The sequence below is a fragment of the Hydra viridissima genome, unplaced genomic scaffold (genome assembly GCF_058129835.1).
Source record: "Hydra viridissima isolate aposymbiotic clone 2 unplaced genomic scaffold, HvirCarnegie_v1 scaffold_2, whole genome shotgun sequence".
Taxonomy (NCBI): domain Eukaryota; kingdom Metazoa; phylum Cnidaria; class Hydrozoa; order Anthoathecata; family Hydridae; genus Hydra; species Hydra viridissima.
Window position 1 is genome coordinate 15131752 of NW_028324301.1, and position 16905 is coordinate 15148656.

The 16905-nt window shown below is 31.8% G+C and overlaps 1 protein-coding gene across 1 annotated transcript; it reads right to left on the reverse strand.

The window, feature by feature from the left end:
* Positions 1 to 11516: 11516 nt before the first annotated feature.
* On the reverse strand, positions 11517 to 14555 carry LOC149892175 (zinc finger MYM-type protein 1-like). Its single transcript, XM_090078069.1, has 2 exons — positions 14472 to 14555; positions 11517 to 12233 (listed from the first exon to the last, which is right to left on the reverse strand). Exons 1-2 carry the CDS (start codon positions 14553 to 14555, stop codon positions 11517 to 11519), a joined length of 801 nt encoding a protein of 266 aa, XP_089934195.1.
* Between the last annotated feature and the right edge of the window lie 2350 nt (positions 14556 to 16905).

Consider the following 16905-nt stretch of genomic DNA (forward strand, 5'->3'; position numbering starts at 1 on the left):
TGGTTACTTTGCTTGGATGAATAGTGTAAACCCGTAACTTTAGGTTCCAATTTTCATAGAAACGAAAGTACAAAAGTAAAAAGAAAACAGAGAGATGCTGCATCATTCCAAATGCATTGTTCTAAAGTTGTTAAGAGTTAAAACATGAACATAGGTGGTGTAGATCACGCAGATTAGCTTAGAATGAGTTGTGGTCTCTCCCGAACGTCAAAGAAGTGGCGGCATAAAATATTTTGGGGACTTATTGATATTACTTTTTTAAATATTTTATTGCCATCTATTCGAAAAAATCACTTTACTTGAATTTCACCAATTTGTCACCCTTGAGTATCATCAAAGAATTAAACTCCTGCGAAAAAAAAAAAAGTTCAGCCTTCCTATTTCTAAAGATTTTAGGCTGAGAAACTTTTCATTTAAAAAGAGTGCGCTGTACAGAGTGTAGCATAAAGAAAATGCAATTTCTTCCGCCGTTAAAATATTCATTTTTTAAGCATATTTATGTTGCAATGAAAAGAAAAGTTGTATGGTAGAGCACCATGACTTGATTTAATGTTTATTTTCTGTTGTTGAAAATAAAGTATTAGTATATCAATTTGAGTTTGTTACCAAATATGTACTAATATCTTTATGTTTTGTTCAATAATAATATATATTATAAATAAATAAAGCACTATAAATATAAATAAATAAAGCACAATAATATAAATTATTAATAAATAAAGCACTTTTTCATTAACATTAATTCACCTAGGGAATTATTTCTCTTTATTGACGAAGGGTACTTCTAAGTATGCATATAAATAATTATCATAAAAAATTAGTTATAACTTAGTTCAACAGCTAATTTTAGAATAACTGCTTTTTGCTTTGAGGGCTGTTTGCTTTGAGGGCTGTAACATTGTTTTTACTTTATTTGCAGCTCTTGACAGAGAAGAACGTGTACTATATGGCTGCCTGTAGCAAATAGTTTCATTAATTTTATTTGAAGTTTCTTTTCTCCACTTAGCTTTTTTATCCCTTTCTTTAATCTTTCTTTCTGTATCAGCTTTATGTTTTTTATGTTTTGGCAACTTTCTGTATTCTTCCCGTTTCTTTTCTCGGTGTTTCTTAACATATTCTTTATTTTTTTCCCTTGCTAAAATAGGATTCAATTGTCTCCATTTACTCTGTCTTTCTGCATTAGTTTTAGCAATTAATTTTTATTTTGGTCTGAAATGAAAATAAAGATTGTCAATAAGTTCTACAAATGTTCGAAATACTTTCCATAAGATTTTCTATCCATTAAAAGATAGTTTTGTAAATAGTTCGTTGTATTTTGAATTTTAAATATCAAAGTGTTTTGGATAAGTTTCTTACTTTAAAGACTATGCAAAGAGCCGTTACTTACGGGACATTGAGTACTGTTATCATGAAATCCAATATTGCCAACCTAGCTGACCCAAGAATGCCACTTATATGGGGTGATAGTGTACACATCCCAGGGTCACCTGGTGCAAATTTTGAAATCTTTTAGGTACGTCTGCGGGAAAAAAGTGACTTTGAAGTTACAAAAATGGAAAAAATTTACCTTCTTTTTTGACATAGCAAAACCGCTATAAAATCCATACTATTAATCATAGACCAATAAAATTTGGTGGCAATGTACCCTATGCCAATACCAAAATTTGGGTGAAATTTTATCCCAATTCCTGCAGTATAACAGAAGTTATGGTAGTTTTAGTGTTGATTTTTTGTTGACTTTTTCACTTCCAGTGCTAAACTTTACTAATTACTGCCTATTACAAGCTCCCAGGCCTTAATGTGGGTAACACATGTGCTCTAGTTGAATATACCAACAACATTGTAAAATAAGGATTATGATGTTCTTACCAAAATTTTTGGTTTCGGGGGTCAAAACTGTTGTTCTTGAATGAGCCCTGAGGATTTGTGAGCAAAGCAAAGAAATGTGTTGAAAACCTTTTGCATGTGATTTTTAATTGGCCAATATGTATTGTGTGTTGAAAAACCCATTTCATACATAAAATCAGCTAAAAATATCTAGAATTTCCTTTGTGTTTTGTTTTCAAAATCATTATCAAATGTACAAGCGGTAAAGTTCAATAAATTTACACTAACAGTGAATTCATTTCTAAAATTTATTCAATTCTATTCTTTTCTTGTGATATCTTCACACTCTTTAACTTATTTGACATAACATTTAAAGCACTGGTCAGCTTACTATTCTTAAAATGAATATTTTTTCTACTCTATCATAAGATATGCTTAAATTTAGTTTCAAAGTTTTACATGTTTTAATTGTAGTCTTGTTCCATTTTTGTTTTAACAATGATTAGAAAAATAAAAGGGTTTTGCATAAGAAGAATTAACAATATCAACCCATCATCACTTGAATAAGAGCGTACATGATTAATTTGATTTTTGCTTTGATTTTGTACGCTGTGACGTTCATATCGTTAAAAAGTTAACATCATAACAAGACTTTGTTTTTGTGGCACTAAACTGAAACGTTTGCAGAAATATCCAAAATTGTTTAACCTTTCACTTGAAAATCGTTGTTTGTGGTAAAAAACGATTTTGTTTTGTTTTTCATTTTTTATAATATACAAATTGTCAGGCTGAAGTAATTGGATTGGTTTAGGTAAATATGTAGCTCTACATATAGCAATATGTTATTTATTTGAAATACACCTACCTCAATGTGACGTATATGTTATTGTATTAAATTCACATTATCAAAGATGGCAGGATTCTAAAGATTATCATTATCTTGAACTCCAATCAAAATAAATCCAGGCATCTCTTATGATGACATTACAGAGAATCCTATAGTAATGTTAATAATGACATAGCATTGCCAGAATTCTTAATGTTTGTCTATCATATTCTTCAATTTCATATTATAGCTCAATTTGTTTAGGTACACAGCTACAATCCACTGACTCTTTAAGATGCCAAATCAGGCAAGAAACCATGAGCAGAACAGAAAGTGTGTCTGCATGCTCTGCCTTCAAAAATGTGGCCGACAGATGACTGCTTTTAAGACGAAAAGAGGAAGGAAAGGATGTTGCTTTGCCAAAGTTGTTTGATTTCAAATCTATCCGAGTCAGAGCTAAAACACGCAGTCATGTGTGTGACTGCTTGATTTGCAAAATTGGACAGTCTAGGTTCCCAGAAAAAGCTGAACCTAATGAAAAAATGAAAGTGAATCAAATACCAGCTGTTAGATGCAGTACCTGCCTCAGCCCATTAGGTAAGGGATTACCACATCATTGTTCTCAGTTAAAGTTTAGGGAAAATATACAAAAATTGGCTTCATTAGATCCCAAAGCTGCAGAACAGATAGCATCCAATGTGATTGAAAATAAGGTAGCATCTCCAAAAGCCACAATTCGTTTAGCAAAAGCATCTGGGGGTCATCCACTCCCTGTTACTCCAGGTACAATGTCAGCAAAAATTAGTTATAATATTATAACTTTGTAAGTGATTAATTATAAAATGATTGTTTTTGTAATTTTTGTTTGCCTCATTTTGAGAATAGTTAGCTGACCAGTGCTTTTAATGTCATGTCAAATAAGTTAAAGAGCGTGAAGATATCACAAGAAAAGAATAGAATTGAATAAATTTTAGAAATTAATTCACTGTTAGTGTAAATTTATTGAACTTTACAACTTGTACATTTGATAATGATTTTGAAAACAAAACACAAAGGAAATTCTAAGCATTTTTAGCTGATTTTATGTATGAAATGGGTTTTTCAACACACAATACATGTTGACCAGTTAAAAATCACATGCAAAAGGTTTTCAACACATTTCTTTGCTTTGCTCACAAATCCTCAGGGCTAAATCCATGTGTAGAATAAGCGCAATTTTACTAGAGTAAAAAATGTCAAGGTTTTTTTATAATTTTCATCAAAAAATCTGTTAAAATGTCTCAACTAATTTCTAAGGTAGTTGTTTAGTTAAAAGAAAGCTTATGGGACACTAATAGTACTGTCATGTAAGGTTTTATATAGAAAAAGGTCCATATGGTGTAAATAGGGCTCGTTCAAGAACAACAGTTTTGACCCCCGAAACCAAAAATTTTGGTAAGAACATCATAATCCTTATTTTACAATGTTGTTGGTATATTCAACTAGAGCACATGTGTTACCCACATTAAGGCCTGGGAGCTTGTAATAGGCAGTAATTAGTAAAGTTTAGCACTGGAAGTGAAAAAGTCAACAAAAAATCAACACTAAAACTACCATAACTTCTGTTATACTGCAGGAATTGGGATAAAATTTCACCCAAATTTTGGTATTGGCATAGGGTACATTGCCACCAAATTTTATTGGTCTATGATTAATAGTATGGATTTTATAGAGGTTTTGCTATGTCAAAAAAGAAGGTAAATTTTTTCCATTTTTGTAACTTCAAAGTCACTTTTTTCCCGCAGACGTGCCTAAAAGATTTCAAAATTTGCACCAGGTGACCCTGGGATGTCGAATTAACTATGTTGGGATGAACTCTTTTTGGGAGACAAACACAATTAAGTTCTGGTATTGAGAAAAGTTTCTTATTGAACACTGGTCGTGATGAGTTTGAGCGAATGTGTAGTTTAGAAGTACTTGGATTATCAGACACAAACAGCGAGTCAATGTTCCACCAAGACTTCAGCAAAAAACTGCAGCAAATCGACGAAGGTTACTATGAAACCAGAATGCCGTGGAAAAAGGGTGTTGTTAAACTGCCAAAAAACAGAAATCTGGTTCTTAAAAGATTAGGAAGTGTAACAACTCGATTGAAAAAACTTAAAAAACAAGAAAAGTGTAATGATATAATGATGGAACAGATCAATGAAGGAATATTGGAAATGGCACCAGAAAAATCCAAGGGAGGAATTATTCACTACGTTCCTCACCAAGCAGTAATCAAAGAAAATGCCGAGTAAACGAAAATGTGAATTGTTTATGATTCCTTAGCTAGAAAAGACGCTCAATCAACTTCATTAAACGACTATCTAGAAGTGAGACCATCGCTGCAACCTTTGATATTTGACATGCTCATACGAAATCGGATGAATAAACTCTGCGTTTTAGCTGACGTGAAGAAGGCGTTTTTACAAATTCGGATACACGAAATTGGTAGAGACGCACAACGCTTACACGATTTTTTTTGTATAAGCAACTTAGAATTTTGGTCAGAACTCGAGTTGCTTATTTTTCAGCCGATTTCTATATCTCGAGTTGCTTAATGGTTGCTTAAGTTTCTTAGCCCGAACTTCAGTGTTTTTACGAATAAGAGACAAAATACGGTTTAATATCAAGTCTTTAACAGAAGAGTGCTCTTTACAACTAAAATCACTTAAATTCTAATAAAAAAAAAAGATCAAAAATGTTTCTCTCTTCTGCTTGATCTTTATTTTCTTCATCTCCACTTTCTTCGTCTTCTTGTCCGTCTGATTTTTCTACTTGTCCATCTAGTTCCTCGTCTTCTCCGTCTGATTCGTCAGGCAAAACATCAATAGGGTTATCCTTAACTTCGTCTGGAATAGGAGTCTCTGTGATTTCCACCGGGTTTTCAATGTCAACAGGGGGTGGAACAACATAAGCAGGCATGCCTTCAGGATTTATCTTATCGTCCTCGCTATCATCAGCCGTGATATGACATCCTGTTTTCGCAAAGCTCCTATAAAGCATACGAAGAAATTTCTCGTCTTTGGATGTTTTACGGTAAGCTTCACCGACCCAACGAGTTATCAAAGTGCGGCGATCTTTTGACGACAGTTTCCGATCATCGTTGCCAAGCCAGAGTTCGATGTTTTCATCATTTTCGAGCCAGGTGTTTTGTTCTGCTTTAATATGTGATTTGAATGCTTTTCCTGGTCCGGCATCAACAGGTTGCCAAAAATGTGTCCCGTTGGGAACACCAAACCAGACAATACCTTTATGTTGTCGCACTTCATTCAAAAACTCATCACTGACTTGGGCTGTCAGGTTATCGCAGAACAAAACATACTCATCCAGGTTAGAGACAGCATTAGAGAGAGAGAGAGAGTGTTCTTCACCCATTTCACGGAAAAAGCTGTATCTGCCCATGCATTGGTTTGTCAGTACACATCTACATCAAACTTCATCTTGACTAATCCTTTTCCCCTTTCCTCTGAAAATCAACGCCGGCTTCACCATTCCTTCAGGACTGAAACATATTTGAAGGGTAGTTTGTCACTTATCAAGCCCACTGCCAGGTTGAGCTACCCATACTCTATGGTCCCTTCGTTCCTTTCCCTTACTCATTGGAATTTCGTATGTTCGTTTGCTCTCGACTACAAACGGGAGTGGAATTTGATCTACATTGATTCTCTTTTTCGGTGGGAAACGCCCCCATTTTTATCGTATGTGGGTTTGCCACTTCCAGACTTAATCAACTTTTCTCTCAAACTTGAATGCCATTTCATCAGAATCGGGGTTTGCTTCTTTACGTCAGCTTGGCGCTTACGTTGAATGCACAGCATGCGGATCTTATTTTTCCTTAAGAAATAAGTGACTATGATTTTGGCAATCTGTCAGCATTCGGGCTTTGTTGTAGATGAATTTGATTCGCTCGGACATACAACCACTCAAAGTTAACTTTTAGCCCCTTTTTTCTTGCTTCGGAGAATTTATCATAAAGTTTGTTAAATAAAGCTTTGTGTTTGTCGCCTCTTCGGCATTTCCTGAATAACGTGTTTTTCTTGTTTTCGTTGTACTTGTTGTAGATTTCTTTTTCCTTTGATTTCCATCGTGTAATCATACTCTTATGAACGTTATAATTTTTTGCTACATCCCTACTTAACATACCATCGTTTAAGTCATTTAGCGCATCAACCTTTTCTTTTAACGTATAGCTCTTCCGTTTGTCAGCAATTTTTGGTAATTCATTAGCTTCAACATCAGAAACAAGCTTCTCTAAAACCGATTTCACATTTTTTTCAATATTATCGTACTTGTTCTTTCCATCAATGATTTGATCCAATTGATTTCGGGTCTTTGTCAGTTTGAGCAATATCCATATGTGATAACTTATTTTTACACCAAAACTCATGCATCGAAAGGGCTTGTGATGTTTTCAGTGATTTTGTGCAAACAATACATTCAAACAAATTATCTTCTTTTTCCTTCGGCACTACATTTACCGACTCACCATGATGACAAATCTTTTTGGTAAAACCAAAGTTGAACAAATTTGTCTGCTTTCTCTTACTCATGATCTTAACAGCATTGTCAACAACATACACAACAACAACAACACTACTGTGATTACTTTCTTTTGAAATCATTTATCTAAAAGAAGTCATTACAGTGCAGAGAAAAAAATTGATTCGAACGCAAAATAGAATGTTTTCATTTCTCAAAAAAATGTGTACGGCAATTTTTTAAACTACATAAAGTTATGTTTTATATCCAGAGCTGAAGAGGATACCTTGAAAAGAGAAACGAGACAGGCGAAATTGGATGCAACACAAAAGATCAATTACATCATGGAAGACGAGACGGAAGATAGCTGAATAAAGCCGAAGTCACAGCTTTAATCGGGGGAGGGTGTCGTGAATAACGTCTTCAAGATGTAATTAGCGTGTGTGAAGGTGTTAATGTTTGTAGGTACTAATGTGTGTAGGTGTTAATATATGTAATTGTTAATGCATTAAATGTGTGAAAATGACGCGATTGTAAAAATGTATGAAAAGAGAGTGTATTTTGTAAAATGTATTGATTCGCGGTCAGATTTAAAAAATATTATCAAGTTCAAAAAGAAAAAGTGACTCTTTAGTGTCTCAGGGAAAGTCTGATAATTCCCCACACTTTTAAAATTGAAACTACTTATTATTATCCGAAACAAAATTTTATTTTTTTGTTTATTTAACCAAAGACTTTTTGTGATCTAGATGTTAACTAAAAGCTAAGCTTTGCATCCGTATTTTCCAGAAGATGTTTCAAAGAGACATATTCCTATTATCTGTCAAATCAAAAACTTTAGTTAACTTAAATTTTTTTTTTGGATCCAAAGTTTTTTTTTGCGAGGTTTTGTTGAACTACCTTATTCAATATGAACAATTCATGAATTTATGCAAATATTTGAGTCTAATTCATGATATTTATGTAAGTAGTTGAGTCTAATGATATTTATGTAAGTATTTGTGCCTAATAATTTACAATAATTTAAGTTTTTTTTGTTGTATCAAAAGAATATTTTTATTCAATTAAAATTATTTTACAAATTTTATTATAGCTATCTGTAAGTACTAATTAACTGCAAAAAATTACTCAGTGTAATTAATACAGGGAGCTCATCGAAAAAAATGGGCTCTCTGATGATGATGATCTCTGATGATGATGATCTCTCTGTGTTAACTACACTGAGTAACTTTCTCGACAATGACATAATTAAATAGAAACAAAAGTAACTATTTTTCAAATTTTTTGTTTCTTGCAAATCGTGGACGTTATATCCGTTATATCCAAACTTTCACAAACAGATGATTTTTGGTTTTTCGTGAAGATAAATTTACGCGAATAAGGTCAAAAGTCTCTAAATTCACGAACGCTTGTACACCTAATTTATTAATAAACATAGATTTAATAAATATATAAATTTTAAATATGTGTATTTTAAATATGTATGTCTTAAATTCTAATAGTATGTATTGAAACACTATCTATATGAATTATCTGGAGTTAACGGGAACATAGCGTTTCAATAACAATAATTAGTAATATAGCTGTAAATAAAAATGAAAGCCGAAAAAAAATTATCTAAAGTTAACTTAAATTCTTTTATTTGCATTAAACTTTTAATGGATTCCAATAAAATTGGAAATTCATTAAATAAAAAGATAAGTTTCTTACAAGTAATAATTAATATTTCATTCAAATTGACCAAAGAAAACAAACTATTTTACAGTTTAGTTCTCTAAAACAGTACATAAGGTGTTAAGCGTTCTTGCTAGCTCAAAAACATCGACTTCGCTGACTTTTTAAATGCGAGTCTTAAATATGTAAATATGTAAATTATCTTAAATATGTAAATGAAAATATGAAAGTAGAAACATTAAGTTATGTATCCTTATCAGTACCTGAAAAAAAAGTAAAAAAATACAGCTGAGATACCGAAGTTCGAAGTATTTAAATAAAGAAAATAATTTCGTTAGTAAAGTTAACTTTTTTGATTAGTATGAAATCCAACGCTGTTTGAAATTGTGGAAAAAATTCAAGTCATGCAAAACTTCATTCAAGATTTTAGAACGACGGGTAATAAATGGTTGGGAACCTTTTTAAAACATAATTGAGAACACCTGGTAATACGTTATCCGTCCTTGCACATATTAATGCAAACAACATCAGCTGTTATAATATATAAAGTTGAAAGATTATCTTAAAAGTAAATAAAGATTTATTTAGATTAAAAAGTATGCAGTTAAACAAGATAAAAATCTCTCATTTTTCAGATTTCTTTGAAAATAATATTAAACTTTTAAACTTCTTTTTAACTATAAAACATAAACAAAAAGTTTTATGAAAAAACTATTTTTACTTTTTAAGTAAAAGTTCATTGTAATTTAATGTTATAAAAAAGGGCACTATTTTTGCAAAAAGTTGTAAGGGGTAGAGATACTACATATGAGTAGCAAGTAAAATAAGTTTAATTTTAAATAAACTAAGTCTGAGAGTTGGTAACAAGTTTCGTTCACATCGTAACTATCAAATAATAAGTAATTTGATAAAAAATTGATGATATATAACTTGTAATGTCAGACGGTGAATAACGGACTCAAAAGTACAGGTAAAAATTGGAACATATATAAAGTGAAAGCCGATAAAAAATCACTAAAAACACAAGTAACCCTATAAATCAAGAACTCTTAGTTTTAAGGTGGCGCAGAAATTTAATTTACTGGTGTCGCTGTAGAATTATCTTTTTTGACCTTATCGCAAAAATATCGCTCCGTCATTCTAAAGGTTGAATTTTCTTACTTTGAAGTGACATTTTCGAAATGAATTTTTTATCCTTCCGTCTTTGGTACAAGTAAACTCCTTGTTTTACATTCAAAAATCAAACTTTTGTGTCGAACGTCGTTTTTCAAGGAAGTTAACTCTAATGAAGTTTCATTTTTAGGGTAATTACAATACAGATTAGAATTTGAATTTGGTTTGTTGTGTATATTCGCTGTTGTGCAATATGTACAACTGGAAAATTAAAAAGCATTACTATTGTAATAAAATGTCTACCTTCGACTCACGGACATTTTGAAAATGTGTATCAACGAGTTTCTGATGAAATTATTGTTAAACAAATTTTTTTTTTGTAATATAATAATGGTTTTAAAATATCAAAAGCATTTTACTACTTCATGGTATGGTATCATGATCCATGATACCATCCACTAGCAGACTGGCAAATTTGAGCGGCCCGGGAAACCCCAAGTGGACCGGCCTCAAAAAAAAAAACAATATAATATAACATTTTAATATAATATTACATATAAATACATGCTTAATAAAAAATAAATAAACAAAAGATTCTTAACCATTTAAATATTTGCTAAAACCAGTAGCATTTTCTCTTATTTTATCTATTATTGTATAATTATTTAAGTTAACCAAAATATCCTTCTCTATCGCCATAAGCATCAAAAACTGCAAATTATCTTGTGACAAGGAAGATCTGAATCTATTTTTTATAATTTTTAATTTGGAAAAACTACGTTTACAAGCTACTTGCGTCGAAGATAATGTTAAAATAAATTTATATGCAAAATAAACATTGCTGTATACTTTGCTATATAAATTATATTTAGCCAAAAAATTAAAACAGCAATAAATACAATTTTTGCAACTCTTTTTGTTTTTGAGGCATACTTCACTTATTATTTCTGAATCTGAATCAGTTCATTTATCGGTGTTATATATATCTTGCATAGATATTTTAAAGTCGTCCCATTTTGTCATTAAATCAGTTAATTCCTCCCTTAAATTTGACGCTGTAGCTGTTTTACGATATTTTACTCGTAATTTACTGAGCTCTTCTAAACTGTTTTCTGAACATTAATTGTCGGTAAAATTTTTAGGGTCTAATATTGCCATGTCTGCATATAATTTTCCATGATTTTTAAAACGGTTTTCTATACTATTTTTTGTGGTATCCTTAATTACGTTAAACGTGGTTATTTTATACTTTTCGATTGGGTTTTGAAATTCATGATCTTCGGTTATTTCGTCGGGCATTCTCTTTCGTCGTCTAAATCTCTGTTCTGGTATATCTTGTTCGACAATTATTTCACAATTTTCCTCTTCAAGTAGTGTATTCGCATGTTTAGCAAATGAATTTGACTTTTCTTTTACATTACTAACATCACGTGAAAATTTTTTTAACGAATTTAATGTGGAAGTTACCATGTTATAAGCTGTTAAATAATTTAAATTGCTGGTTTTTAAATATTTAAATAACGGTCCAATATATTGAAAAATTTTTAAATAAATATGCGCTGTAAGTATAACTTTAAATTTCAATAGACTCCATTAGTGTTGATGCAGTGTGTCTAATTTGAGCATTGAAAGATACATTAGACACAAAATAGTTCAAAGTTATCAATAAATCTACATATAATGAGGTTTCTTTGTTATCATAATGCCCAAAAAATTTTTTAAGTGCTGTTTCTTTAGCTGACCATCTTGTTTCACCTATAGCGTTAAGTCTCTGATACCTTATTTTTACACTGGTGTTTTCCCAAACATCCATACGTTGATAAGATTCTCTTAGAAATACGGCACACGAGTTGAGTAATTGAAAGAGAGAAGTACCTTCAATTACCGAACTAGTAGCATCTGTGACAACTAAATTCAATACGTGGGCATAACACCAAACGTGAATTTGACCAGGCGATTCTTTACTTAACCAACTGGTGAAGCCATTATACTGTCCACGCATGTTTGCTGCTCCGTCTGTCGAATTACCGATACAATTTTTAATATGTAATCCACTGTTTTTAATAAAAGTACTAATTAAATTGCGCATGTCTTTCCTTGTAGACGATTTGCAATTTAAAACAGCTACTACACGTTCATAAATATTTCCCTTTACATATCGGACAACAATTGAGCACTGATCCTTTTGTGTTATGTCCTGTGTGGTGTCAATTTGCAAAGAAAAAATACCTGCTTCCTGTATATCTAACAAAATGCTATCTTGATTTAATTTTCCACTGGCCAAAATTATCTGGTTAATAGTAGATTTTGAAATTAATGAAATGAAACTGCCTTTACCTTTAGTTCCCGCAGACGTTTCATTATTTGTCTTCTTTTCTTTGATGACTCTTGATAAATGTAATTTTAAAACAGCGTCATATTTAGAGAGTAGCAATATTAAAAATGAGAATAAGATCTGCCAACACCAAGATTTTTTATTTTTAAAATGCAATCTAAAAAATTTAAAATTTTGTAATTTTAACAATTTTAATAAATTTATAAGATGTATTTTAAATGTTGTTCGACCGGCCCACCGGGGAATGTCCCGGTGTCCCGCCGGCCCAGTCCGCCACTGATACCATCCCATGATCCATATTCCCTAGAAAAGAACGAATTACCAGCGTAAGAAACATAACTATTGGTGGCTTACTACAAAGTTTTATTATGTATCGCTTTTTAGACCTTTTAGAAAAAGTTTTTTGAGAAAAACAGTTTATAGGAAGAAAATTAGTACAATATTAAAAGATATGTCTTAGTATGCCTTCTGTACATTAAAAAATGTCCAACTTTATTTAAATAGCTGAAAAACAAGCATAACTGTTTCCAAAAAATCTATGTATGTATGTATGTATGTATGTATGTATGTATGTATGTATGTATGTATGTATGTATGTATGTATGTATGTATGTATGTATGTATGTATGTATGTATGTATGTATGTATGTATGTATGTATGTATGTATGTATGTATGTATGTATGTATGTATGTATGTATGTATGTATGTATGTATGTATGTATGTATGTATGTATGTATGTATGTATGTATGTATGTATGTATGTATGTATGTATGTATGTATGTATGTATGTATGTATGTATGTATGTATGTATGTATGTATGTATGTATGTATGTATGTATGTATGTATGTATGTATGTATGTATGTATGTATGTATGTATGTATGTATGTATGTATGTATGTATGTATGTATGTATGTATGTATGTATGTATGTATGTATGTATGTATGTATGTATGTATGTATGTATGTATGTATGTATGTATGTATGTATGTATGTATGTATGTATGTATGTATGTATGTATGTATGTATGTATGTATGTATGTATGTATGTATGTATGTATGTATGTATGTATGTATGTATGTATGTATGTATGTATGTATGTATGTATGTATGTATGTATGTATGTATGCATGTATGTATGCATGCTTGTATGTACACACACTATCTCAATTCAATTGCTGCACCTAAATTTAAATTGTAATTCATATTAAATTTTGTTCAAAAAATTCAAAAATGCTTGGTATTATTCATTTATTGCATAATAAGAAAAATATCTTGTTAGAATGATTCCTGTAAGATATTACAGGAAATTAGTAATAAATTCAACAAAAAAATCAAAAAAAATAATAATAAATTGGTATTTCATTTCTATTTACTTATAAAATATAACACAAAGAGCACAAAAATTTATTTTTTTTTAGTTTTAATACTTTGTTAATGCTCCTATGCATTCAATAACTTGATAAACTCTTGTTGACATACTTCTAATCAAATTTTGCAGAATTACGGCATTAACGCTATCATATTGCTTATTTTTGCATAAATTATACTTGCATAAAAAGCCCCACACTTTTATCAGAAGAATAAAATCAATTAAAATCGCATCAAATCAACTTTTTTAGCTTTATACCATGCTATCGTCTGCGTACTGACATATGCCGACCCTTTATGGAACCTCCTCTAATACTTCAGGTTGAGAAATACTATTGTTCTTTTCTTAAATCACACCAATATCATCCAATATCCATCCAATCCCTTAGAATCATTTAAACTAATCTTCTTTTCGTCTTACAAAAACACCTATTTATTTTGAAATTAGAAAAAATTTTTGATATCAGCAATCAATCCATCATAACCTGAAAAATTTCATGTTATCAAATCCCCTGATTCTAATTACAAGCCATATTTTCTCTCACAAATATCGTGCGTTTTCCTTGTAAATGGGTTTCAGGTTTGGTACCTTATTTATTTTAGGTCGAACAATTTCTCAACTTTCATGGAAAGCTCATCTGATTGTTTCTCTTCTAATGTTGAGCGCTAACTCTGACTTAACTTGGGACATGTGTTAGTCGATATTTTTGATTCATCCTAAAACATGTAAAAAAACTTTGCGCCTACCGAACTGAGAGAGTGAGAGCTAATTACTCCTAAATGTTTCGTTCATTTCTTATTTTTGAGTACAAACCTGATTTGGTGTAATTTCGTAACAACCTGGTGTATTTGTCTTATTGGCAAATACACAAACTACTTGATTGCTTAAGATATTCATTATTTGGATGTAGGGGCTCTTAAGCTTATCATTTCAGAAGTAAAAAAAAATATATATGATGACTATTTTTATTTCTCCATCCAAAATAAAAAAAAGAAGTGGGCCCCATTTTTCTTTTATCTATCAGACAATATTTTTAGCCTGATTTTGCTACTGTGTGCATTCCAATTATAAGAATAGTTTTTTTAATGAGGATTAGCAAACTCAAGTTTTGTTTCTAAAATATAGTTAAATAATTTATGAAAATCACATTCCTCGTGGAATAAACTCAATTGGGAAGTTTTAATTTTTCTGTAAGTTACTCCAAACTTTTGTGAGTTTTTGAGCGAAGGGAAATATACCAATCACAATTAAATAGGCCTTATTTTATCCAAGTGTAATTATTTCTCTTTTATTTTTGTGGTATATATGAAAGCTTTTCCTATTTAAATTAAATTCTGAGCATACTGCCTTCAAAATAGTTCTGAATGGGACTTCCATCTCACTCTTTACTTTAATTATGACCGCAAAAAGCAGTATTTCTATCATTTATGTTTTCCTAAACTTTTCTTGAAGCTGGTCAATATTTCATTTTTCCTTTCCATTTCCTTTCTAACAGCTACTGATCTCTTCTCTTTAAATACCTGTAACTTTTTATGTTCATATAGTAACCGCGATGACGGAGAATTTCAAAAATATGAAATTTACCTTACGAGGCAAGGTGAATCAAATAATAAAAGTAATTTTTTGTTTTGGATAGGAATCAAATAATACAATGATTAATTCATCGAAGTTGAACAAAACGAATTAAACGATGCAAAACGAACTTTTAAGTATTTTCGAGCTTCACACAAAAATCTTGTAGAAATTGCAAATTTCGTGAATATTCTTCCTATTTATTGGTCAATAAAATATTCCTCGTTTTTCTTCTTTAATTTTTGGTTTGTAACGCTGATTTGAAATTTGAGTTTGCTATTTTGTCACTAACTCCAGGTTATTGTGGAAAATGTTTTTCTTTTTTTCTTTAAGTATTTTTATGTTTTTTAATCGAAAAACTACTTACATATTGAAAATCGTCTATCTGTAGTTTCCAGCATTAAAAATTGAAAAGCATTGTTAACAGGTAAAGGGTGGTTAAATTTTAAGGGCCGATGTTGAATGTGAACCAAACCTAAACGTAAATTATTTTTCTGTATTTAATGTGTCATTTCTCAATTTCAGACTGACTCAATTTGAACCATGGAAAGTTACACAATCGAGCAACGCGTTAAAATTATTCAGGCCTATTATGAAAATGGGCGTTCAAATCAAAATGCATATCGTGCACTTCGTGAGTTTTTCGGTCAATTTAATCGTCCAAATGTGCGTACAATCGGAAAAATCGTGCATAAATTTGAGCAAACCGGGTCTGTAGGAGATGTGAAAAGACCAGCGCATGCTCGTACAGCTCGTACTGCCGAAAATATCGCTACTGTTCGCGACAGTGTGGCTGAAGAGCCGTCCACATCAACTCGTCGTCGTAGCCAACAAATGCAAGTCTTTATGCATAATGTTCATCATCAACGCTCGTCGATGATGAACATTATGCATAAAGACTTGCATTTACACGCTTACAAGGTGCAGTTGACCCAAGAACTAAAGCCCACTGACCATCTCAAACGTCGTCAATGGTCAGAATGGTGGCAAGAAAAGGCAACCATCGACGATCAATATCCGACGAAAATCATCTTCAGTGATGAGGCCCATTTTCACCTTAGTGGCTTCGTCAACAAGCAGAATTGCCGCATTTGGGCGAATGTTAATCCGAGAGTGATTGTCGAAAAACCAATGCACCCACAAAGAGTGACTGTTTGGTGTGGTTTATGGGCTGGCGGCATCATCGGACCATATTTTTTCCAAAATGATGCCGGTCTGTCAGTTACTGTGAATGGTGTTCGCTATTGTGAGATGATAACGAACTTTTTATGGCCCGAATTGGACCATATGGATGTGGAGGATATGTGGTTTCAACAGGACGGTGCCAGTTGCCACACAGCTAACGAAACAAAGGCTCTTTTGCGCGAAAAATTCAATGGCCGTGTTATCTCACATGGTGGCGATGTCAATTGGCCGTAAAGATCATGTGATTTGACACCGTTGGACTTCTTTCTTTGGGGGTATTTAAAAGAAAAGGTGTACGTTGATAAGCCAGCAACAATTCAAGAGCTAATGGATGAGATAATTCGGCACATTAACGGCATAGAACCTCAATTATGCCTCAGCGTCATCGAAAATTTGCACCATCGGATGGAGGTGTGCCGCCGAGGTCGCGGCGCCCATTTGGCCGATATTTTATTCCATACATAATTGAATCATACCATATTATCATAAT